At 42.6% G+C, this 23,774-nt stretch overlaps 2 protein-coding genes across 8 annotated transcripts in view; both read right to left on the reverse strand.

The window, feature by feature from the left end:
* Positions 1 to 20,199, reverse strand: part of LOC115178839 (mitochondrial Rho GTPase 1-A) — a 34,149-nt gene extending 13,950 nt beyond the window's left edge. For all 3 annotated transcript variants that reach the window (XM_029740191.1, XM_029740192.1, XM_029740190.1), the window contains exons 1-11: positions 19,814 to 20,199; positions 13,460 to 13,518; positions 13,112 to 13,193; positions 12,903 to 12,946; positions 12,757 to 12,810; positions 12,598 to 12,650; positions 12,019 to 12,127; positions 3,629 to 3,730; positions 3,422 to 3,520; positions 3,147 to 3,255; positions 2,807 to 2,930 (exon numbers count right to left, since the gene is read on the reverse strand). In XM_029740191.1, the coding sequence (XP_029596051.1) occupies positions 2,807 to 2,930; positions 3,147 to 3,255; positions 3,422 to 3,520; positions 3,629 to 3,730; positions 12,019 to 12,127; positions 12,598 to 12,650; positions 12,757 to 12,810; positions 12,903 to 12,946; positions 13,112 to 13,193; positions 13,460 to 13,518; positions 19,814 to 19,850 (872 nt within the window). In that variant the 5' untranslated portion in view covers positions 19,851 to 20,199. The remainder of the gene's footprint in view (positions 1 to 2,806; positions 2,931 to 3,146; positions 3,256 to 3,421; positions 3,521 to 3,628; positions 3,731 to 12,018; positions 12,128 to 12,597; positions 12,651 to 12,756; positions 12,811 to 12,902; positions 12,947 to 13,111; positions 13,194 to 13,459; positions 13,519 to 19,813) is intronic.
* A 90-nt stretch (positions 20,200 to 20,289) lies between these two features.
* LOC115178840 (E3 ubiquitin/ISG15 ligase TRIM25-like) lies at positions 20,290 to 23,358 on the reverse strand. Of its 5 annotated transcripts, XM_029740198.1 has the most exons (5): positions 23,215 to 23,358; positions 22,558 to 22,756; positions 22,204 to 22,332; positions 21,951 to 22,089; positions 20,290 to 20,981 (listed from the first exon to the last, which is right to left on the reverse strand). In XM_029740198.1, the coding sequence occupies exons 2-5, from the start codon at positions 22,747 to 22,749 to the stop codon at positions 20,422 to 20,424; spliced, it is 1,020 nt and encodes a 339-aa protein (XP_029596058.1). In that variant the 5' UTR covers positions 22,750 to 22,756; positions 23,215 to 23,358; the 3' UTR covers positions 20,290 to 20,421. The 5 variants fall into 5 exon arrangements, with proteins under 5 accessions (XP_029596058.1, XP_029596053.1, XP_029596056.1 ...); XM_029740193.1 differs by lacking the exon at positions 23,215 to 23,358 and having other exon boundaries at positions 22,558 to 23,199; XM_029740196.1 differs by lacking the exon at positions 23,215 to 23,358 and having other exon boundaries at positions 20,290 to 20,978; positions 22,231 to 22,332; positions 22,558 to 23,198.
* Between the last annotated feature and the right edge of the window lie 416 nt (positions 23,359 to 23,774).

A 23,774-nucleotide genomic window follows, 5' to 3' on the forward strand; every position in this document is an offset into this window, starting at 1 on the left:
ACAGGCAGCACACCCTGGAGGAACAGGTTGTAGTGGGACGTGTAGAAACAGACAGTACATCCTGGAGGAACAGGTTGTAGTGGGACGTGTAGAAACAGACAGTACATCCTGGAGGAACAGGTTGTAGTGAGACGTGTAGAAACAGACAGTACATCCTGGAGGAACAGGTTGTAGTGGACGTGTAGAAACAGACAGTACATCCTGGAGGAACAGGTTGTAGTGGACGTGTAGAAACAGACAGTACACCCTGGAGGAACAGGTTGTAGTGGACGTGTAGAAACAGGCAGCACACCCTGAAGGAACAGGTTGTAGTGGACGTGTAGAAACAGGCAGCACACCCTGAAGGAACAGGTTGTAGTGGACGTGTAGAAACAGGCAGCACACCCTGGAGGAACAGGTTGTAGTGGGACGTGTAGAAACAGACAGTACATCCTGGAGGAACAGGTTGTAGTGGGACGTGTAGAAACAGACAGTACATCCTGGAGGAACAGGTTGTAGTGGGACGTGTAGAAACAGACAGTACATCCTGGAGGAACAGGTTGTAGTGAGACGTGTAGAAACAGACAGTACATCCTGGAGGAACAGGTTGTAGTGGGACGTGTAGAAACAGACAGTACATCCTGGAGGAACAGGTTGTAGTGAGACGTGTAGAAACAGACAGTACATCCTGGAGGAACAGGTTGTAGTGGACGTGTAGAAACAGGCAGTACATCCTGGAGGAACAGGTTGTAGTGAGACGTGTAGAAACAGACAGTACATCCTGGAGGAACAGGTTGTAGTGGACGTGTAGAAACAGGCAGCACATCCTGGAGGAACAGGTTGTAGTGGACGTGTAGAAACAGGCAGCACACCCTGAAGGAACAGGTTGTAGTGGACGTGTAGAAACAGGCAGCACACCCTGGAGGAACAGGTTGTAGTGGGACGTGTAGAAACAGACAGTACATCCTGGAGGAACAGGTTGTAGTGGACGTGTAGAAACAGACAGTACATCCTGGAGGAACAGGTTGTAGTGGACGTGTAGAAACAGACAGTACATCCTGGAGGAACAGGTTGTAGTGGGACGTGTAGAAACAGACAGTACATCCTGGAGGAACAGGTTGTAGTGAGACGTGTAGAAACAGACAGTACATCCTGGAGGAACAGGTTGTAGTGGACGTGTAGAAACAGGCAGCACACCCTGAAGGAACACGTTGTAGTGGACGTGTAGAAACAGACAGTACACCCTGGAGGAACACGTTGTAGTGGGACGTGTAGAAACAGACAGTACATCCTGGAGGAACAGGTTGTAGTGGGACGTGTAGAAACAGACAGTACATCCTGGAGGAACAGGTTGTAGTGGGACGTGTAGAAACAGACAGTACATCCTGGAGGAACAGGTTGTAGTGGACGTGTAGAAACAGACAGTACATCCTGGAGGAACACGTTGTAGTGGACGTGTAGAAACAGACAGTACATCCTGGAGGAACACGTTGTAGTGGACGTGTAGAAACAGACAGTACATCCTGGAGGAACAGGTTGTAGTGAGACGTGTAGAAACAGACAGTACATCCTGGAGGAACAGGTTGTAGTGGACGTGTAGAAACAGACAGTACATCCTGGAGGAACAGGTTGTAGTGGACGTGTAGAAACAGACAGTACATCCTGGAGGAACAGGTTGTAGTGGACGTGTAGAAACAGACAGTACATCCTGGAGGAACAGGTTGTAGTGGGACGTGTAGAAACAGACAGTACATCCTGGAGGAACAGGTTGTAGTGGACGTGTAGAAACAGACAGTACATCCTGGAGGAACAGGTTGTAGTGGGACGTGCAGAAACAGGCAGCACACTCACGTGAGTGGGAACAGGTTGTAGTGGACGTGTAGAAACAGGCAGCACACTCACGTGAGTGGGAACAGGTTGTAATGGGACGTGTAGAAACAGGCAGCACACTCACGTGAGTGGGAACAGGTTGTAGTGGACGTGTAGAAACAGGCAGCACACTCACGTGAGTGGGAACAGGTTGTAATGGGATGTGTAGAAACAGGCAGCACACTCACATGAGTGGGAACAGGTTGTAGTGGACGTGTAGAAACAGGCAGCACACTCACGTGAGTGGGAACAGGTTGTAGTGGACGTGTAGAAACAGGCAGCACACTCACGTGAGTGGGAACAGGTTGTAGTGGACGTGTAGAAACAGGCAGCACACTCACGTGAGTGGGAACAGGTTGTAATGGGACGTGTAGAAACAGGCAGCACACTCACGTGAGTGGGAACAGGTTGTAGTGGACGTGTAGAAACAGGCAGCACACTCACGTGAGTGGGAACAGGTTGTAATGGGACGTGTAGAAACAGGCAGCACACTCACATGAGTGGGAACAGGTTGTAGTGGACGTGTAGAAACAGGCAGCACACTCACGTGAGTGGGAACAGGTTGTAGTGGACGTGTAGAAACAGGCAGCACACTCACGTGAGTGGGAACAGGTTGTAATGGGACGTGTAGAAACAGGCAGCACACTCACGTGAGTGGGAACAGGTTGTAATGGGACGTGTAGAAACAGGCAGCACACTCACGTGAGTGGGAACAGGTTGTAGTGGACGTGTAGAAACAGGCAGCACACTCACGTGAGTGGGAACAGGTTGTAGTGGACGTGTAGAAACAGGCAGCACACTCACGTGAGTGGGAACAGGTTGTAGTGGACGTGTAGAAACAGGCAGCACACTCACGTGAGTGGGAACAGGTTGTAGTGGACGTGTAGAAACAGGCAGCACACTCACGTGAGTGGGAACAGGTTGTAATGGGATGTGTAGAAACAGGCAGCACACTCACGTGAGTGGGAACAGGTAGTCCTGGTGGAGTTCCAGGTCGTCGTCGTAGCCGAACCTCCTGAGGACCGTCCAGGTGGTCTCATGTCTCCCCCTCTGGATGAAGAGGATGTGGAGGAACAGGAACCCTGAGGACCACCACCATGATATAGGTCAACGGAATGTGGAACATGGGGACATTATTCAAACATACCCCAACATGCTCGAACATGGTGCTTCAGAAAGGTGTGACTAGTTTTATAAGAAATGCAGGACTGAGATGGCAAAGAAACAGAAAAGGACACACATTTGGATCAACAGGAAGTTCATTGTCGTCGCTCCCTCCCTTTGTCAATAGAGCATACCTTTGAGAGTGAGGCCGTTGTCACACACACCGTCGATCACGTTCTTCCTCACAACGTTCTTCACATCCTCCAGGGCCTGGGATGCCAGTGGGGCATTGAAGCATGTCCTCTGCGCACACACACACACACAAATCACCAAAGCTGACAAGGAAAACACTGAAATAACTATTTGAACTCTTCACCTGAATGAAAAAAGGGCTAGTGAACTTGTTAGTGCTGTAATGAACTTGTGCTGTGCTGCTGTAGGTGTCAGAGTCACAGAGTTGAAAACTCACCTGGAAGAAGTTGAGCTCATTATCATTGAGAATCCCATCGTTGTCCAGGTCTGATACCTTGAAGATGCGAGTCAGCGCTTTGATGCAGGCGAGCTTCATCTGGGAATCAAGTTCAATCAACAGTATAATGACACAGTTGGCCTCAAAGTAAATGTGAGACTTTATGAACAAGTCTTATTTCTGTAACATTCTGTCAACAGTCTTTACCTGTTTCTCCTCTGGACAGTATAAAGGGCCAGTGGGGTGCAGGACAGCCTTTTGGGCGTAGTAAAACAACTCAGATATGTTCTTCAGGTTCTTTGCTGAACACTAAAAAAAACGTCATGGAAATACAGAAAGAAGAACATACAAAATATGAATTTTCATTCATCCTGAAATAATATTTCTATTTACCAACATATCAAAAACTACACAGTTCCTGTGCAGAAATAAAATAACTAATAAATACCTACAAATATATCTCAGTGCAGAAAGCACTTAAAGCTGGAATCCTTAAAATGGTGAAAAATCCACGTCCATTTGGGATATTACAACAACAAAGAAGTTACTGCAAACAACAAACGCTGCAAGCTGCTCGGTGCACCTCACCTCCGTTTTGTCCACAAAACAAAAACAATAACAAAAAGGTGCCGGGCGCAGACAGTGCCGCTGTTCCCCCTAATGCGAATCCATATTTAAGCTGTGCACGGCAAACTCCCTCCCTCTCGCTCGCTTCCCACTAGATGGGTCAGGAAAGTGAGAGTTGTTTACAGCAGAGTATAGTAGTGTTCAAGATCAGTCTCCATAGTGACCTGGCTGGCTGGGGCCTGGGAGGATCTACAGCCGGGATTGGTCTGAGGAATAAGCCAATACTAATTAGTAAAGGTCAACCGATTATGATTTTTCAACGCCGATACCGGTTATTGGAGAACCAAAAAAAGCAGATACCAATTAATCATCCGATTTCCATATACAGTGGGGGGGAAAAGTATTTGATCCCCTGCTGATTTTGTACGTTTGCCCACTGACAAAGAAAGGATCAGTCTATAATTTTAATGGTAGGTTTATTAGAACAGTGAGAGACAGAAAAACAACAAAAATATCCAGAAAAACGCATGTCAGAAATGTTATAAATTGATTTGCATTTTAATGAGGGAAATAAGTATTTGACCCCCTCTCAATCAGAAGGATTTCTGGCTCCCAGGTGTCTTTTAAACAGGTAACGAGCTGAGATTAGGAGCACACTCTTAAAGGGAGTGCTCCTAACCACCATTCCAAACTCTCCACCATGGCCAAGACCAAAGAGCTCTCCAAGGATGTCAGGGACAAGATTGTAGACCTACACAAGGCTGGAATGGGCTTCAAGACCATCGCCAAGCAGGTTGGTGAGAAGGTGACAACATTTGGTGCGATTATTCGCAAATGGAAGAAACACAAAAGAACTGTCAATATCCCTCGGCCTGGGGCTCCATGCAAGATCTCACCTCGTGGAGTTGCAATGATCATGAGAACGGTGAGGAATCAGCCCAGAACTACACGGGAGGATCTTGTCAATGATCTCAAGGCAGCTGGGACCATAGTCACCAAGAAAACAATTGGTAACACACTACGCCGTGAAGGACTGAAATCCTGCAGCGCCCGCAAGGTCCCCCTTCTCAAGAATACATATACATGCCCGTCTGAAGTTTGCCAATGAACATCTGAATGACTCGGAGGACAACTGGTGAAAGTGTTGAGGTCAGATGAGACCAAAATGGAGCTCTTTGGCATCAACTCAACTCGCCGTGTTTGGAGGAGGAGGAATGCTGCCTATGACCCCAAGAACACCATTTCCACCATCAAACATGGAGGTGGAAACATTATTCTTTGGGGGTGTTTTTCTGCTAAGGGGACAGGACAACTTCACTGCATCAAAGGGACGATGGACGGGGCCATGTACCGTCAAATCTTGGGTGAGAACCTCCTTCCCACATGGCCAAGGCAACAAAGGAGTGGCTCAAGAAGAAGCACATTAAGGTCCTGGAGTGGCCTAGCCAGTCTCCAGACCTTAATCCCATAGAAAATCTGTGGAGGGAGCTGAAGGTTCGAGTTGCCAAGCGTCAGCCTCGAAACCTTAATGACTTGGAAAAGATCTGCAAAGAGGAGTGGGACAAAATCCCTCCTGAGATGTGTGCAAACCTGGTGGCCAACTACAAGAAATGTCTGACCTCTGTGATTGCCAACAAGGGTTTTGCCACCAAGTACTAAGTCATGTTTTGCAGAGGGGTCAAATACTTATTTCCCTCATTAAAATGCAAATCATTTTATAACATTTTTGACATGCGTTTTTCAGGATTTTTTTGTTGTTATTCTGTCTCTCACTGTTCAAATAAACCTACTATTAAAATTATAGACTGATCATTTCTTTGTAAGTGGGCAAATGTACAAAATCAGCAGGGGATCAAATACTTTTTCCCCCCACTGTATATATTTGTAATAATGACAATTACAACAATACTGAATGAACAATGAACACTTTTATTTTAACTTAATATAATACATCAATGAAATCAATTTAGTCTCAAATAAATAATGAAACATGTTCAATTTGGTTTAAATAATGCAAAAAAAAAACGTGGGGGAGAAGAAAGTAAAAGTGCAATATGTGCCATGTAAAAAAGCTAACGTTTAAGTTCCTTGCTCAGAACATGAGAACATATTAGGTTGTAGTTATTATAGGACTATTTCTCTCTATACCATTTGTATTTCATATACTTTTGACTATTGGATGTTTTAATAGGTACTTTAGTATTGCCAGCCTAATCTCGGGAGTTGATAGGCTTGAAGTCATAAACAGGGCACTGCTTGAAGCACAGCGAAGAGTTGCTGCCAAATGCAGGACAGTGCTGTTTGAATGAATGCTTACGAGCCTGCTGCTGCCTACCACCGCTCAGTCAGACTGCTCTATCAAATCATAGACTTAATTATAATAACATACAGAAATACGAGCCTTTGGGCATTAATATGGTCAAATCCGGAAACTATCATCTCGAAAACAAAATGTTTATTCTTTCAGTGAAATACGGAACCGTTCCGTATTTTATCTAACGGGTGGCATCCCTAAGTCTAAATATTGCTGTTACATTGCACATCCATCAATTTTATGTCATAATTATGTAAAATTCAGGCAAATTAGTTCGCAACGAGCCAGGTGGCCCAAACTGTTGCATATACCCTGACTCTGCTGCACTGAACGCAAGAGAAGTGACAATTTCCCTAGTTTAATATTGCCTGCTTACATTAATTTCTTTTAACTAAATATGCAGGTTTAAAAATATATGATTCTGTGTATTGATTTTAAGAAAGGCATTGATGTTTATGGTTAGGTACATTCGTGCAACGATTGTGCTTTTTTTCGCAAATGCGCTTTTGTTAAATCATCCCCGGTTTGGCAAAGTTGGCTGTCTTTGTTAGGAAGAAATAGTCTTCACACAGTTCGCAACGAGCCAGGCGGTCCAAACTGCTGCATATACCCTGACTCTGTTGCACAGAACGCAAGAGAAGTGACACAATTTTCCAAGTTAAAAGAAATTCATGTTAGCAGGCAATATTAACTAAATATGCAGGTTTAAAAATATATACTTGTGTATTGATTTTAAGAAAGGCGCTGATGTTTATGGTTAAGTACACATTGGTGAAACGACAGTGCTTTTTTCGCGAATGCGCTTGTTAAATCACCCGTTTGGCGAAGTAGGCTGTGATTCAATGATAAATTAAAAGGCACCGCATCGATTATATGCAACGCAGGACAAGCTAGATAAACTAGTAATATCATCAACTATGTGTAGTTAACTAGTGATTATGGTAAGATTGATTGTTTTTTATAAGATACGTTTAATGCTAGCTAGCACCTTACCTTAGCTCCTTGCTGCACTCGCAGAACAGGTAATCAGCCTGCCACGCAGTCTCCTCGAGGAGTGCAATGTAATCGGCCATGATCAGTGTCCAAAAATGCCGATTACCGATTGTTATGAAAACTTGAAAATCGCCCCTAATTAAATCGGCCATTCCGATTAATCGGTCGACCTCTACTAATTAGACAGTCTGTGAAACATGGAGGAGTTAGCAGCCAAGCTGAACTGTGGACATGGCTCTATGGCTAGCTGGGTGGAGGAGAGCCATGTTTCCTCGAAAAATGCATGTACACTCACATACCGACTTGAGCAAGCTATAGAAATCCCTTAGAAATAGCTCCATTAAGAGTCTAGACTGAAACCAATACCAAACTGACCCCGTGCATCACGCTAAGCACATGACTGACCCATGGAATTCCCATCATGAGAAAAATAGCATGAAGCATGAAGAGAGCATGAAGAGCATAACTAATGCCTAACATAGGTTCTATAGCCTAACAGTAAACTACCACAACATATCGTCTTAGTGTATATAGACTTTGTATGGACTCACTGTCACCCTGCATAATGACGGTAAAAGCTACAGAGATAAAGCTGGTCCCAGATGACATGCTCTAAACCCTACAGATTTAGATTTACAACATATAACATTTGTAAGCTCTTATAGCAGCACACTAAAAGCTGTATAGCTGTAGAAGAAGGACTGCTACAATATAAGCACCACCCCTGCTATACATCTTTAATAGATACTGGAACTGTTCAAGCTACTCTTTAAACAGTTCATTGATTTATCTTCAATGCAGCCCCTGTACTACATCTGGAGGTGTATCACTCCTCTGTGAGAGTGATAAGTGCTGTGGTGTGAAGTACTTAAGTAAAAATACTTTAAAGTACTACTTAAGTAGTTTTTTGGGTTATTTATATTTTTTACTACTTTTACTTCACTACATTCCTATAGAAAATAATGTACTTTTTACTCCATACATTTTCCCTGACACCCAAAAGTACTCGTTACATTTTGAATGCTTAACAGGACAGGAAAAGTGTCTAATTCACGCACTTATCCCTGGTCATCGTGACTGCCTCTGATCTGGCGGACTCACTAAACAAACATTCTTTGTTTAGAAATTATCTCTGAGTGTTGGAGTGTGCCCCTGCTTATCCGCAAATTAAGAAAACAAGAAAAAGGTGCCATCTGGTTTGCCTAATATAAGGAGTTGTAAACTTATAAATCATTTCTTTTTGATAATTAAGTATATTTAAAACCAAATACTTAGACTTTTTCTCAAGTAGTATTTTAAAGGGTGACTTTCACTTGAGTCATTTTCTATATTATTATTTGACCATGCTGGTCATTTATGAACATTTGAACATCTTGGCCATGTTCTGTTATAATCTCCACCCGGCACAGCCAGAAGAGGACTGGCCACTCCTCATAGCCTGGTTCCTCTCTAGGTTTCTTCCTAGGTTCCTCCCTTTCTAGGGAGTTTTCCTAGCCACCGTGCTTCTACACTTGCATTACTTGCTGTTTGGGGTTTTAGGCTGGGTTTCTGTACAGCACTTTGAGATATCAGCTGATGTAAGAAGGGCTTTATAAATACATTTGATATTAAAGTATCTTTGCTTTAACTCAAGTATGACAATTGGGTACTTTTTCCACCACTGGAGTGTGCATGATAAATATACATCATAAGTACTGTATACATGATACGTGTGCATGATAAGTGTCCATGCTTGTAAATCTACATGGGCTGAGTACAGTGGTTGCTCCACTAAATGTTTGGCGATTATGCTGCGGGACTTAGAGGTCATTTGTGGTTTAGTACGGTACCCTGCGTCACTAGTTCATTGCAGGTCACTAGTTCATTAGCAGGACAATACTCTTTATAGCTCAGCTACTGTAGGTGTGAAAGTCACACCTTTCCAGTACTCCTCACCCCGCCCCAAACTCCACCCTTAACACAGTTATCATTCAAAAACGAGCTGTTTATCTAAAAAAAAAAAAGAAAAAAAAAAAAGGTCATTAGGACCAAAGAGGACAGACAAAATTGACATAATTTTCATCAATCCAGCTTCTTTCTATGGTGCTGCCCATTCCAAGGTTAGGACCATAACCACAAGGGGACTTAAAAATGAGCCTTGAAGGTGTTTTTGCAGAGCATACAACAATGCCAACAACTATCCGTGGAGATCAGTGGACAACGGGCTGGACAACGGGCTGGACAACGGGCTGGACAACGGGCTGGACAACGGGCTGGACAACGGGCTGGACAACGGGCTGGACAACGGGCTGGACAACGGGCCACACCAAAAAAACACATGGTTGCCAAGAAAGAGGTTAGTTTTGCTAGATTTTTAAAATGTGTACGCAGCATTTGTGTGTTGGAGTCGCGGTACCAATCTGCCGATCTGATGAAGGTGCACATGGATCAGATTCAAACTTTGAAGACGGAGATCGAGTCATTGAAGGCAGACCAGCAGAAAGAGAAACATTATCTGAGGGCAGAGATACAGGCGACAGCTGATGCATTGGTCCAGAGCCAGGCGGCATTGGCAGAGAGTCACTCGTCATTGGCGGAGAGTCAGGCGGAGAATGACGCGTTGAAGAGGGCGAGGAACGAGATGGAGTCACAATCTATGCCAGACACACCTGTGAGCTCTGGAACTCCACCTCCGACAGGCAGAGTCAACATACCTGGCAGGTTCATCAGGTTGTCGGTTCACCCTGACATTTCCTTTCCTCATCTGACAACAGAATTTGACTAACTGCTCACCAGGCACAGCAAGGGCCGTCCGCACCGTTATGCTGTTCTGCTATAGCCAAATAAACAAATGCAGGTGGCTTATATCTTCAAAATGCTTTACATGCTTTATTATCCAAATGTAAAAGCATATACCGTAGAGTACTGCATTTCTTCATCAGCATCTTTATGCTTTCGTTAATAAAATAATGATAAAAATACTCTTTCAAAATGCTGATGTTTATTTAGTTTCGAATCTATAATGAATCACTATGGAAATAAATATCACTGAATTACAAAAATATCGGAACAAAGTTGCCTAATGAAGGTAAACAAATTGTTGCTTAGTGGAAAATACTCTTTCAAACACACACACACACACACATGGTGACGTTGTACAGCGCCATTATGGCTATTAGCAGGTAGCTGGACAATAGACTTGCCTTGGAGGGTGGGGGGAGAATTCTATAGTCAAATGTATTTCTTAGTTAGGTTGGCTGTATCACAACCGGCCGTGATTGGTTGCAATTTGAGTTTAATCTACCAGAAAAGACAAAACAAATAATACAACAAAAAGTATTATTATGCATCACATCCAACCGTGATTGGGAGTCCCATAGGGCGGCGCACAATTGGCCCAGCGTTTCTCTCCCTCTAAAAACAGAAATACATGTTTTGGCCTTTACGAATATTATTTTGGCCTTTATTCAGATTACAATCGCTCACTTTCATGACTCACTCATTCATGGATTTGGATCAAAATAAATAAATACCAACACTCCTTCTGACAGTCTTTAATAAATAAATGTTTTGGTTATCCTGACTTGGACACCATGTACAGTATTATAATAGCCCATTATGGGCTATTAGCAGAACAATATGCCTTTACCAACACCTCTCTGTGTTGGTGGAGCAGCTGTCTTAGACACCGCATCACAGCGCAAAATGCGTCGCTACAGATGCAGGTTCGATACCCGTACCAGGAGACCCATGAGGCGGCTTTTGGCTTTAATTTAGAATCCTCCAATCCTCTATATAAAATTATTAGCGGAGTGTCAAGTCATATTTTTCCATATAGTGTAGGTCTACCGTAGGCGACATGAGTCTCACTAGTGTTGAGTAATGAGCTGTTAAAAGTGGTGTAGGTCTTATTTATTTAAAGAGCATATTGAAGTTAGAAGCAATAGGATTTGAAGCAATAGCCTACAACTATTTTAGCACCATTTCGCGCTGCTCTGAGACAAGCATAGGGACTGGTCTTGATAAATCAATGAGATTTTATTTTCACTGAATCTCCGTTTGGGTATTGGTTAGACTACACTTACACAATTAGGGTGTAGAAATGTTATGCTCTTAGTGTAACCTTTATTTAACTAGCAACTCAGTTAAGAACAAATTCTTATTTACAAGAACAGCCTACTCCTTCCTCCCCGTCGGGGAATTGAACCCCGGTCTCCCATGTGCCCGCACGACACAGGGATTCTTTATCTAAATAGCCCAGTACTGTAGCCTACTCCCGACAGTCACGTTGTACAGCGCCATATTTTCCGTACCATCCTAACGTTAAAGGGTTTTTCGTTTTTCTTGGAATAGAAACACCATAATATTAAGCAAATTAATTAAGCAAAATTTCTTAAGATCAGTCCCATATAGTATGTTCTTACAAAAACAGTTTTGAAATTCTCTAGTACAGCCACTATTGAAGACTATCAAATGCTTCTCAAAGATGCCCTCTGGTGGTCAAACTAGCACTAACTAGTATTAATGGTGACAGTAGTTGACACTTAAATAACGTGCCATAGAATTCTGCGGCACCACGCAAGCTGTACTGTAGTACGCTGCAAGGATGAACCACTGTAGGTCAGTGGCTTTTACCCAGCAGGCTCTATGCAATATCTGGCGATGCATCACTACTCCGGGTAGTGAAGTCACAGTGCTACAACACAGTGGTTGACTCAGTACAGAAGCCCTCTGGCAGTCTCACCTCCACACATGTCTCTATCTCAGTGTACTGGTTCATGACGGGCAGGATGGTCTCCATGCTGCTGTGTTCCACCAGGTCAGACTTGTTCCCGACCAGGATGACAGGAACCCTATAGGGGGAAGGGGGGGGACAGAGAGAAAGGTTGCAAATGGTTGATTGGATTGCTTTTAAAAATAGTTCTTTATTAGGTCTTAAAGCTGTACATTCAGGGCTGTTTTCCCAATCCAGACATCAAATCATGCAATTGTAGTGTGTGATAGTTTTGTATTCTGATGAAGTCTCCCTCAGAAAATATACAAAATATCCATGCATATATCATATATTTAGGAGAAAACACATTCATGTAACTTCATGTAGAGTGCCTTTTATAGTGACCCAGTTGGGTGAACCCAGGTAGTGGTTAAGTATTGGAACACAACATACCACATTGGATACCCACTACTACACTGCAACCCCCAATACTCTTCATGTTATAGGTCATTAAGATGATAGCGTAACCACTGCAAAGCTCATGCAGGAACTGGGCTACATACGAACCACCCATAAGAACCACAACTAAACCTAGACTGTATCCCTCACCTGCTGTCCTTGTCTGTATTGTCATTTATAAGTGGAATCCAATGGCTGGTCACCTAAAGGAAAACAAGATGGTGAAGATAAAACATGACAAAAAGCAAACATGAGTGTGAACTGGCTGATATCATAACAATGTGCATACAGCACTATGACTAAACTCACCTTCTCAATGGACTTCTTGTTGTTGACGGCGTACACTATGCAAATCACATTGGCCTGTAAAGGGAGCGACAACCATTACAATCTGGACTCGGCAGTACTCTCAAATCTCTACACACATCTTTCTACAATACTGATTGTAATATTACCTTTGATATCTCTGAAGACAACTGCTCATCTGTTTGTTCCGCCTCTGTGCGAGTTAAAACATGCAGTTAGTGAACAACAGGACAGTATTAATGTAGTAGTTCAGTGTACATGGCTTGAATGTACAATAACATGCTTACCCATGGTTTGCATAGTACAACAGAGATAAGGTACACATTATATAGCTACACTGTTAGTACAGTTACAGTACCTGAGTAGTCTACTATGTGTGTAGGAACTCTCTCTGGGGTGACGTCTGCCGGTATGGTGATCTCTTCAGCCCGGTAGGGCACCTGTTACAAGGAACCAACCAAGGATGACCATCATAAAAAGACACCAATGGGATACTCAAAACGTACATTCTACATAGGTAATGCATGTATAACTGTTTATTAGTACTACTGCTGATCATCAAGACGTGCATCTCCCAAGAGGAGTTACCCGTCTACCCGATACAATTCAAAGCACTCTCAGCTTGAGAAAAGTGCTTCATAGATTTAATAATGTCTATTCGGCCTATTTACTAAACACAGAGGTTACAGGAAGCTTCTTTACGTACCACCTGTGGGAACTCCTCACTGACCAGTGACATGATCAGGGAAGTCTTCCCCACCTTGGCTGTCGGGGAAAAAAAGACAAGGAGGAAGTCATATGTGTCACGCCTGGCAATGTGACTCTTTTCAATTCTAGAATTGGCAGAGGGAGAGGCAATTTGCTCAGCCTCACTTTATATTTAATTATTATCATGTGTAAGTAACTGTTTTAGAGTTGCAGCCTGTCATGCATTGTTTCTCTGCACACTTCAAACAGCATAGATAGCATGAAGAGATAGGCTTGCCTTGTACAAATTGGCAGTCTCTCTCTGTGCTTCACACACAAGGTGAGATGTCACTGCAGTAGCATCACTATCCCTGGTCTCCTACACCAAGTTGCCTCTCAAATCTAAGACATGAGAATTGGCTCTAAGCCCATTCGTTGCCAGAGAGAGATACTTGACAGCTTACCAAATCACAATAGGGCTTTGCTTTAGAAGAGAAAGGAATTGAATTTGGCAAATGTGAAAGATAGAGCCATGGGTCCCTGAATAAAAAATTAGAGTGCTTTGGAAAGTATTCAGACCCCTTGACTTTTTCCACATTTTGTTAGGTTACAACCTTATTCTAAAATTGATTAAATTGTTTTTTCCCCCTCATCAACCTACACATAATACCCCATAATGACAAAGTAAAAACAGGATTTTAGGAAAGTTTGCAAATGTATTAAAATAAACTGAAATATCACATTTACAAACAGTTGAAGTCAGAAGTTTACAAACACTTAGGTTGGAGTCATTAAAACTTGTTTTTCAACCACTCCACAAATTTCTTGTTAACAAACTATAGTTTTGGCATGTCAGTTAGGACATCTACTTTGTGCATGACACAAGTAATTTTTCCAACAATTGTTTACAGACAGATTATTTCACTGTATCACAATTCCAGTGGGTCAGAAGATTACATACACTAAGTTGACTGTGCCTTTAAACAGATTGGAAAATTCCAGAAATTGATGTTATGGCTTTAGAAGCTTCCGATAGGCTAATTGACATCATTTGAGTTAATTGGACGTGTACCCGTGGATGCATTTCAAGGCCTACCTTCAAACTCAGTGCCTCTGCTTGACATCATGGGAAAATCAAAAGAAATCAGCCAAGATCTCAGAAAAGAAAATTGTAGACCTCCACAAGTCTGGTTCATCCTTGGGTGCAATTTCCAAACGCCTGAAGGTACCACGTTCAACTGTACAAACAATAGTACGCAAGTATAAACACCATGGGACCACGCAGCCGTCATACCGCTCAGGAAGGAGACGCGTTCTGTCTCCTAGAGATGAACGGAATGTGGTGCGAAAAGTGCAAATCAATCCCAGAACAACAGCAAAGGACCTTGTGAAGATGCTGGAGGAAACAAGTACAAAAGTATCTATAGCCACAGTAAAATGAGTCCTATATCGACATAACCTGAAAGGCCGCTCAGCAAGGAAGAAGCCACTGCTCCAAAACTGCCATAAATAAGCCAGACTGCGGTTTGCAACTGCACATGGGGACAAAGATCGTACTTTTTGGAGAAATGTCCTCTGGTCTGATGAAACAAAAATTAAACTGTTGCTGGCCATAATGACCATCGTTATGTTTGGAGGAAATAGGGGGAGGCTTGCAAGCCAAAGAAACACCATCCCAACCGTGAAGCACAGGGAGCATCATGTTGTGGGGGTCCTTTGCTGCAGGAGGGACTGGTGCACTTCACAAAATAGATGGCATCACAAGGAAGGAAGATTATGTGGATATACTGAAGCAACAATCTCAAGACATTAGTCAGGAAGTTAAAGCTGGGTCACAAATGTGTCTTCCAAATGGACAATGACCCCAAGCAAAATGGCTTAAGCACAACAAAGTCAAGGTATTGGAGTGGCCATCACAAAGCCCTGACCTCAATCCCATAGAACATTTGTGGGCAGAACTGAAAAAGCGTGTGCGAGCAAGGAGGCCTACAAATCTGACTAAGTTACACCAGCTGTGTCAGGAGGAATGGGCCAAAATTCACTCAACTTATTGTGGGAAGCTTGTGGAAGGCAATTTAAAGGCAATGCTACCAAATACACTCAATTAGTATGTAAACTTCTGACCCACTGGGAATGTGATGAAAGAAATAAAAGCTGAAATAAGTCACTACCATTATTCTGACATTTCACATTATTAAAATAAAGTGGTGATCCTAACTGACCTAAAACAGGGAATTTTTACTGGGATTAAATGTCAGGAATTGTGAAAAACTGAGTTTAAATGTATTTGGCTAAGGTGTATGTAAACTTCCGACTTCAACTGTAAGTATTCAGAACCTTTACTTAGTACTTTGTTGAAGCACCTTTGGCAGCGATTACAGCCTTGAGTCTTCTTGGGTACACCTGTATTGGGGAGTTTCGCCCATTCTTCTCTGCAGATACTCTCAAGCTCTGTCAGGTTGGATGGGGAGTGTTGCTGCACAGCTATTTTCAGATCTTTCCAGAGATGTTCGATCAGGTTCAAGTCCAGGCTCTGGCTGGGTCACTCAAGGACATTCAGAGACTTGTCCCGAAGCCACTCCTGCGTTGTCTTGGCTGTGTGCTTAGGGTCATTGTCCCGTTGGAAGGTAAACCTTCGCCCCAGTCTAAGGTCCTGAGCGCTCTAGAGCAGGTTTTCATCAAGGATCTCTTGTACTTTGCACCGGTCATCTTTGCCTCGATCCTGACTAGTCTCCCAGTCCCTACCGCTGAAAAACATCCCCACAGCATGATGCTTCCACCACCATGCTTCACCGTGGGGATGGTGTCAGGTTTCCTTCAGATGTGACGCTTGGCATTCAGGCCAAAGAGTTCAATCTTGGTTTCATCAGACCAGAGAATCTTGTTTCTCATGGTCTGAGAGTGTTTAGGTGCCTTTTGGCAAACTCCAAGCGGGCTGTCATGTGCCTTTTACTGAGGAGTGGCTTCCGTCTGGCCACTCCACCATAAAGGCCTTATTGGTGGAGTGCTGCAGAGATGGGAAAACCTTCCATAAGGACAACCATCTCCACAGAGGAACTCTGGAGCTCTGTCAGAGTGACCATCGGGTTCTTGATCACCTCATTAACCAAGGCCCTTCTCCCCCGATTGATCAGCTTGGCGAGCTCTAGGAAGAATCTTGGTGGCCACTGTGTTCTTGGGGACCTTCCATGCTGCAGAAATGTTTTGGTACCCTTCCCCAGATCTGTGCATCAACACAATCCTGTCTCAGAGCTCTATGGATAATTCCTTTGACCTCATGGCTTGGTTTTTGCTCTGACATGCACTGTCAACAGTGGTGTATAGACAGGTGTGTTCCTTTCCAAATCATGTCCAATCTATTTAATTTAAACACAGGTGGACTCCAATCAAGTTGTAGAAACATCTCAACATCTCCATTCCATAATCAATGGAAACAGGATGACATTATAGTGTATTGTGTGGAGATTGCTGAGTATTTTTTATTTAACCCATTTTACAATAAGGCTGTAACCTAACAAAAAGTGGAAAAAGTCAAGGGGTCTTAATACTTTCCAATGGCACTGTATAAGAAACCCTGTTAGAGAGAATCATACACATTGCCAAAAGTATGTGGACACCTGCTTGTCGAACATCTCATTCCAAAATCTAGGGCATTAATACGGAATTGCACCCCCCGCTGCTGCTATAACGGCCTCCACTCTTCTGGGAAGGCTTCCCACTATATGTTGGAACATTGCTGCGGGGACTTGCTTCCATTCAGCCACAAGAGCATTAGTGTTCGATGCGGTTGAGGTGAGGGATCTGCGCAGGCCAGTCAAGTTCTTCCACACTGATCTCAACAAACCATTTCTGTATGGACCTCGCTTTGCGCACAGGGGCATTGTCATGCTGAAAAAGGAAAGGGCCTTCCCCAAACTTTCGCCACAAAGTTGGAAGGGAATCATGCTCAGATCAAAGATTTTGCGATAGTAAAGTTTTGAAAAACGTATTTGTTATTCAAATTAAAAGCCCAAAGAATACTCGCCTTTGTTTAATGATTTAACTCCCACCGCTTGTGGGACATTTATTTTGAAGGCACGTATAAAAAGCTGCACGAGGACAGATAGTGACTGACAGGCTGACACACTTCACAGTTACAAATAGTAGCTAGCTAGAAATAGCGCAAAAAATATTTTTCAAAGAAAAGGAAAGTAGACAGTGAATGTAGAGTGTTTTTTGGTCTTTTTCCACATCAGATGTACAGCCGTGTCAAAGCCTTCAAGGGAAGATTACTCCTCCTGGCCCGCCAAGTAGAAGCCAACAATCTCACCCACTTTCCAACACTTCAGATGACCAATGGGAGAAGTAATGTTATACATCGCTGCTGCGTGCTTTGAACAGTGAGTTCTTATCGTTTTGAGGATTTCAAAGTATTGGAAAATGACATGATGTTGGTTTCCTCTCCTTTCACCTTCAATGTGGATAACGCTCCGACTGACCTGCAACTTGAGCTTATTGATCTTCAGTCTGATGCAGTGATTGGAGAACTATTCAAAACAATGTCCCTGACGAGGTCCTATGCATCTCTCGATGAACAAAACCTTCCAAAGATTAGGAGTCATGCTCAGAAGATGCTTGTACTGTTTGGGTCAAACTATGTACGTGAACAGACATTTTTAGTGATGAAATATAACAAGTCAAGGCACAGATCATCTCTTACTGACTCTCACCTCTGAGCAATCCTGCGCAAAGCGACGTCAGAAACCATACCTGACTTCACTGCTCTAGTCAATACCCATTAGACACTTCATTCCTCACACTGATTGAGTAGTTTAAATGTAATGTTGAGCTCTCTCTCTCATGTGTTTTTGTGCATTCCCGTTAACAAGAGTTCTGTCCGTGGTGCTGAATGCACAGTGTACTTTTCCCTCCGTTCAGTTCATTGCATGTTTAATAATGAAAATGCCTACCAAAAGGAGAACATGAATGTGGATTACTTCTGTGCATGTTAAAAAAGTAAAATAAGTAGCATATCTGGAAGTAATTTACAGTAGATATATCTGTCAACACAGTCATACACATGATGTATAATCCTGTAATATGATTCTGGCACACAATGGCTAAAATATATTCTAATGTGGCCCTCCCTGGAAAATAATTGCCCAGGCCTGGTCTAGAATGTAATTTTATGCTGTAGTGTTAAGATTTCCCTTCACTGGAACTTAGGGGCCTAGCCCGAACTATAAAAACAGCCCCAGACCATTATTCCTCCCCCACCAAACTTTACAGTTGGCACTACCCAGATTCGACCATCGGACTGCCAGATGCTGATTTATCACTCCAGAGAACGCGTTTCCACTGCTCCATAGTCCAATGGTGGTGAGGTTTACACCAGTCCAGTCGACGCTTGGTATGGCGCATGGTGGTCTTAGGCTTGTGTGCGGCTGCTCGGCCATGGAAACCCATTTCATGAAGCTCCCTACAAACAGTTATTGTGCTGACGTTGCTTGCAGAGGCAGTTTGTAACACAGTAGTGAGTGTTGCAACTGAGGACAGACAATTTTTACGCGCTTCAGCCCTCAGCGGTCCCGTGCTGAGAGCTTGTGTGGCCTACCACTTTGCGTCTGAGCCATTGTTGCTCCTAGACATTTCCACTTCCCAATAACAGTACTTACAGTTGACCAGGGCAGCTCTAGCAGGGCAGCAATTTTACGAACTGACTTGTTGGAAAGATGGCATCCTATGACGGTGCCACGTTGAAAGTCACTGAGCTCTTCAGAATAGGCCATTCTACTGCCAATGTTTGTCTATGGAGAATGTATGGCTGTGTACTTTATTTTATTCACCTGTCAGCAAAGGGTGTGGCTGAAATAGCCAAATCCACTAATTTGAAGGGGTGTCCACATACTCTTGGCCATGTAACATATCCTTAAAGTGGACAGGTGCTGACTAGGTGAGTCAGAGTGACTGTTTTGAACACATTAACTAAAGCTGACATTTAGCTAGAGCAAATTGCTTAGATATCAAAAGCAATCCATGCATTCATATGACAAACATGTCCTGTGGACAGGCAGTTAGTCAACATCAAAAACAGATGGTAAATAGCCAATGTCACTTGATTCTAAACATCAAAATGTTTAGGATACTAGCTAGATAGCTATGTTATGACACTAGTCGCTGAGTAGTGTGTAGTGTAGTTAACATCATGGTGTGTGGTAGTGTAACGTTAACTATAAAACTGGATGAACCTAGTGGAACACAGCTAGCTAGATAACGTTATTCCTCCGAGTCCTTTCATTAGCATCACCGGCCCCTCCAGCTGGCTGTCATACATGCAGGTTCGGGCTTGACAGTAAAACAGAACTACAGAGTAGACCAAAACAAATCCACTTACGCTCTCCCACCAGTAATATTCTGACGTCCTTCCGCATCTTCACCACTGTTGAAGACCAACTCTGCAAATTCGTTCATGAAATCATTTATGCCCTCGTGTGGTTGAATACAGCCAGCCAGCGTTCAGCTATCTGGCCTGGCTTACGTTTGCATTTTCCCAGTTGAGCTTCACCAACATAAACCTAACTGACACCGCGCTGCGTTCGTAGTAAATGCCCTGCACTGAATGATATTACCGAACGGCTCCTTTGAAAGAATTAACCTTTCAGACATAAATCTTAGATGCTACTGTCGACATTGATACTATTAGTCATTCGTCTGCACACAAACATGAATGTTACGACCACGCAAGCTAGCCTGAACCTGAAGTTCACAACCCGCCTCCAACGAGTCGCGCGAAGGGACAAATATTGTACAGCTACTATAACAACGCAAAACTCCATTTGGGTGAAATAAAAAAGCAACATAAAAAAAATATAGGTCATTGTCATTTTATTTTGACCTCTAATAGGAATATTGTGCTAAATATATTCATTACTAAATATTTTATTTTATTTATCTCATTCATAAACAGACAACTCTTTATGTTGTCCCCATCCTCACGTCAGCTTATGACACCCAAGGAGGAAAGGACAGAGCATTGTTTAGCTCCAGCCCAAACAGCCAGAACACTGGCCTCACTGGCTCTGTGAATCCCTCCTCCACACAATGCAGCAGAGTCTGACTGTTAGACAGGCTATAAAACGACAAGGTCCCATTCGTCACATCCAGAGCCAGTCTAACAATACTGGGGCAGCCATGTTTGATAAACTCCCCTATGTTATCGTGCCAGTAGCACAGCTTGCCCCTGCTCCACTCCAGGCACCAGGAGTTGGCTGTGCGACCCAGCTTATCTCTGCGGCCGATGCTGGGGTAGGAAACCCCGACAGCCCAGCCCACGCTCGCCGACGTATCCACGTCCCAAAAGTGGCAGCCTTCACTGAACTCCTGCTCCGCCATCCACTGGCTGATGTCAAAGCGGTCGTCGTGGCATGCGGAGGGCATCCTCTTGGTCACCACTTTGTGCTCTGTGGGTAGGAAGGTCAGGCGCCTGTGGCCCTGGGCTGGGTTGAAGGTGAGCCAGGAGAAGCTGGCCCCAGGCAGGGGATGGGGTGGAGGGGCAAAGCCTGCTGACAGACATGGCCAGATAAGGACAAAATGTTAGCTTGAAGTCATTAGATGAATGTACTAAAGTTTATCAGCCTACTGTACATGACCATAATTTGAAAAAAAGTACCTAATTGTCATACTTGAGTAAAAGTAAAGATACCTTAAAGGAAAATTCCACCCAAAAACTATATTTTGGTATTTGTTTCATTAGTTCATTGTTGACAAAGTCCCACAATGTTGTGCTTGTCAGCAAATACAGAAATCATCCCCGTATGATGCATTTTGCAAATACCAAAAGATTGTTTTTGGGTGGAGTTTTCCTTTAATAGAAAGTGACTGAAGTAAAAGTGAAAGTCACCAAGTAAAATACTACTTGAGTAAAAGTCTAAAAGTATTTGGTTTTAAATATACTTAAGTATCCCAATTAAAAGTAATTGCTAAAATATACTAAAATATCAAAAGTAAAAGTATAAATCATGTCAAATTCTTTATATTAAGCCAACTAGACAGCACCATTTTTTTGTTTTATAAATGATGGATAGCTAGGGGCACACCAGATCAGAGGCAGTAGGGATGACCTGGATTGTTTTCTTGATAAGTGTGTGAATTGGACCATTTTCCTGTCCTGCTAAGCATTCAAAAGGTAACCAGTACTTTTGGGTGTCAGGGAAAATGTATGGAGTAAAAAGTACATTATTTTATTTAGGAACGTAGTGAAGTAAAAGTTGTCCAAAATATAAAAAGTTAAGTACAGATACCCCCCAAACTACTTAAGTAGTACTTTAAAGTATTTTTATTCAAGTACTTTACACCATTGGTATCTGATGTACTCTAATGACGCAGATATCGTTGAATGGCTATACTGTATATAGGCTACCCCATCTAGTGGTTGATTGGTGAAAACAGCACATTATATTTACAGTATTCAGTACATTATAAACAGTAATATTCAAATGAGACTCAAGAATAGGATAAATTCTACAGTCTACCTTCAGCCCTGTATCTGTCATTTGAGGGAGGGGAGATGGGCAACTCCTGAACCCGACCATCATGGGAGGCTGGGACATCAGGACACCTGTCATCTGTCACTTCTGAGCTTGTGTCATTTATAACAACAGGGTCCTCCATCTATATGACAAGATAACACAACACAGGAGCATGAAAATTATCTTTAAAAATATGATTTAAAAAAAATATGATCTTTAAAAAAGAAAACCGACTAAGGAGGAAGTTGTAGCCTACTGTAAATACTGTATCTGGAAAGTTGACCTGTTGCTGTTGAATAGTACTTCCAAGATCAGACGGTCTGTTGATATCAGTCTGTTGTGAGTGTGAGGCCACACATTCTTCAGCTTTATCCTCTTTGAAGTCCTGACAATTATATAATGTAATATCATATAATACAATTCAACTATTTCTACTATTTGATAACAAATACAAAGTTATTTACAGTTGTGCACTTGTTTATGGTAAAACATCAAAAGGGAATCCTCCAACCTGATTTATTCCTATTTAAAATTCCGTGTTATTATGTAGCGACGTTGATCGTGACAGGAGTCAATAAGCATACTCTGTTAATTAAAAAAAATGACTTACCACTTCCATTTCATGTCCTTTTGTAAATTCTTCAGTGGATGCAAAACGTTTATGGCCGTAATGAACATCCACGATGTTACAAAGTGTAACATTTTTATGCGGTTTAAAACCTGGTCGAATTTTTCCTCTGCAACCGGGACAATCCTTCTTCGTCTTCGCTTTTCCACGTAGACAATCCTCTAAACATTTCATACAATAACTGTGGCCACAAGTTAAAGTCACTGGATCAGTGAAAATGTCAAAGCATATTGAACATGTGAGACATTTTCCTATATCTGTAAGAAGTTCTTCAAGTAGTAACGCCATTGCGGTTCGGTGTGTAGGCTGGAATGCCTGAATTGAAACCGAAAGTACAGTAAAACAGATTGCAAATATCCTGAACGGGATTTTCCCTCTCGAAGAAAAAATACCTGTATCTAATTAATAAACAACGCCTAATTATCTTTCTGTGTGTGTATGTGTGTTTGAAAGCAGGGAAATACAGTGTGTGTGTCTGTGTCGTGAGGCCGATGCTCATTGCTGAGAGGTGTAATGAGAAAATGTCAATGAATGCAACTGTAGGCTTGTCGTGTATAACGTCTGTTGGTTGTATTATAATTGTTAAAAAATTTGACACTTTACAAGCCTGCCATTTTTCTGGTTAATATATTCACTCACCGCAAAACAGTCTATAACCAGAAATGTCTCTCCTACTGAAAGCATGGTTGCATTGCCACCTGATTTTATTATTTGCCCAACCTGGTATTTTCAAGTGTACGATGTGCAGATCACCCTCCTTTTTTTGCTTTAAAGGTCCAGTGGAGTCAAACACGTGATTTAAATGTTTTATATATATTTCCACACTAAATGGTTGGAGTAATATTGTGCAGTTGTGAAAATGTTATTAATGCCCCTTTAGTGTAAGAGCTGTTTTAAAAGACAGCCTGAAATTTCTGCCTGTTTTGGCGGGATGGAGTTTTGGCCTGGCTGGTGATGTCACCAAGCGGTAAATGAGTTAATAGACCAATAAGAAAGAGAGTTCCAAACCTCTCTGCCAATAACAGGTAGTTTTCAGTTTTCCTCTCCCACTCTGGCCACTCCTAGCATAATTGTTGCTTGATTCTTTTGTTTATTTATACCATTTTAATTGAAAACAATCATAGTAAGGTACATAACTGTTATCAGAAATTTGATATTGTGATAAAAAAAACAGCTACATTGGACCTTTAAGATAATCA

The sequence above is a fragment of the Salmo trutta genome, chromosome 38, assembly GCF_901001165.1.
Source record: "Salmo trutta chromosome 38, fSalTru1.1, whole genome shotgun sequence".
In the NCBI taxonomy this organism is placed as follows: domain Eukaryota; kingdom Metazoa; phylum Chordata; class Actinopteri; order Salmoniformes; family Salmonidae; genus Salmo; species Salmo trutta.

What these genes read in the sequence shown, in the direction of transcription:
- LOC115178840 (XM_029740193.1), bottom strand. Translation starts at nt 22,863, where the DNA reads ATGGCGTTACTACTTGAAGAACTTCTTACAGATATAGGAAAATGTCTC. An exon ending in AAGGACATGAAATGGAAGTG is followed by an intron (nt 22,333 to 22,557) that starts GTAAGTCATTTT and finishes TATAATTGTCAG; the next exon opens with GACTTCAAAGAGGATAAAGC. An exon ending in TGACAGATACAGGGCTGAAG is followed by an intron (nt 20,982 to 21,950) that starts GTAGACTGTAGA and finishes CATGTCTGTCAG; the next exon opens with CAGGCTTTGCCCCTCCACCC.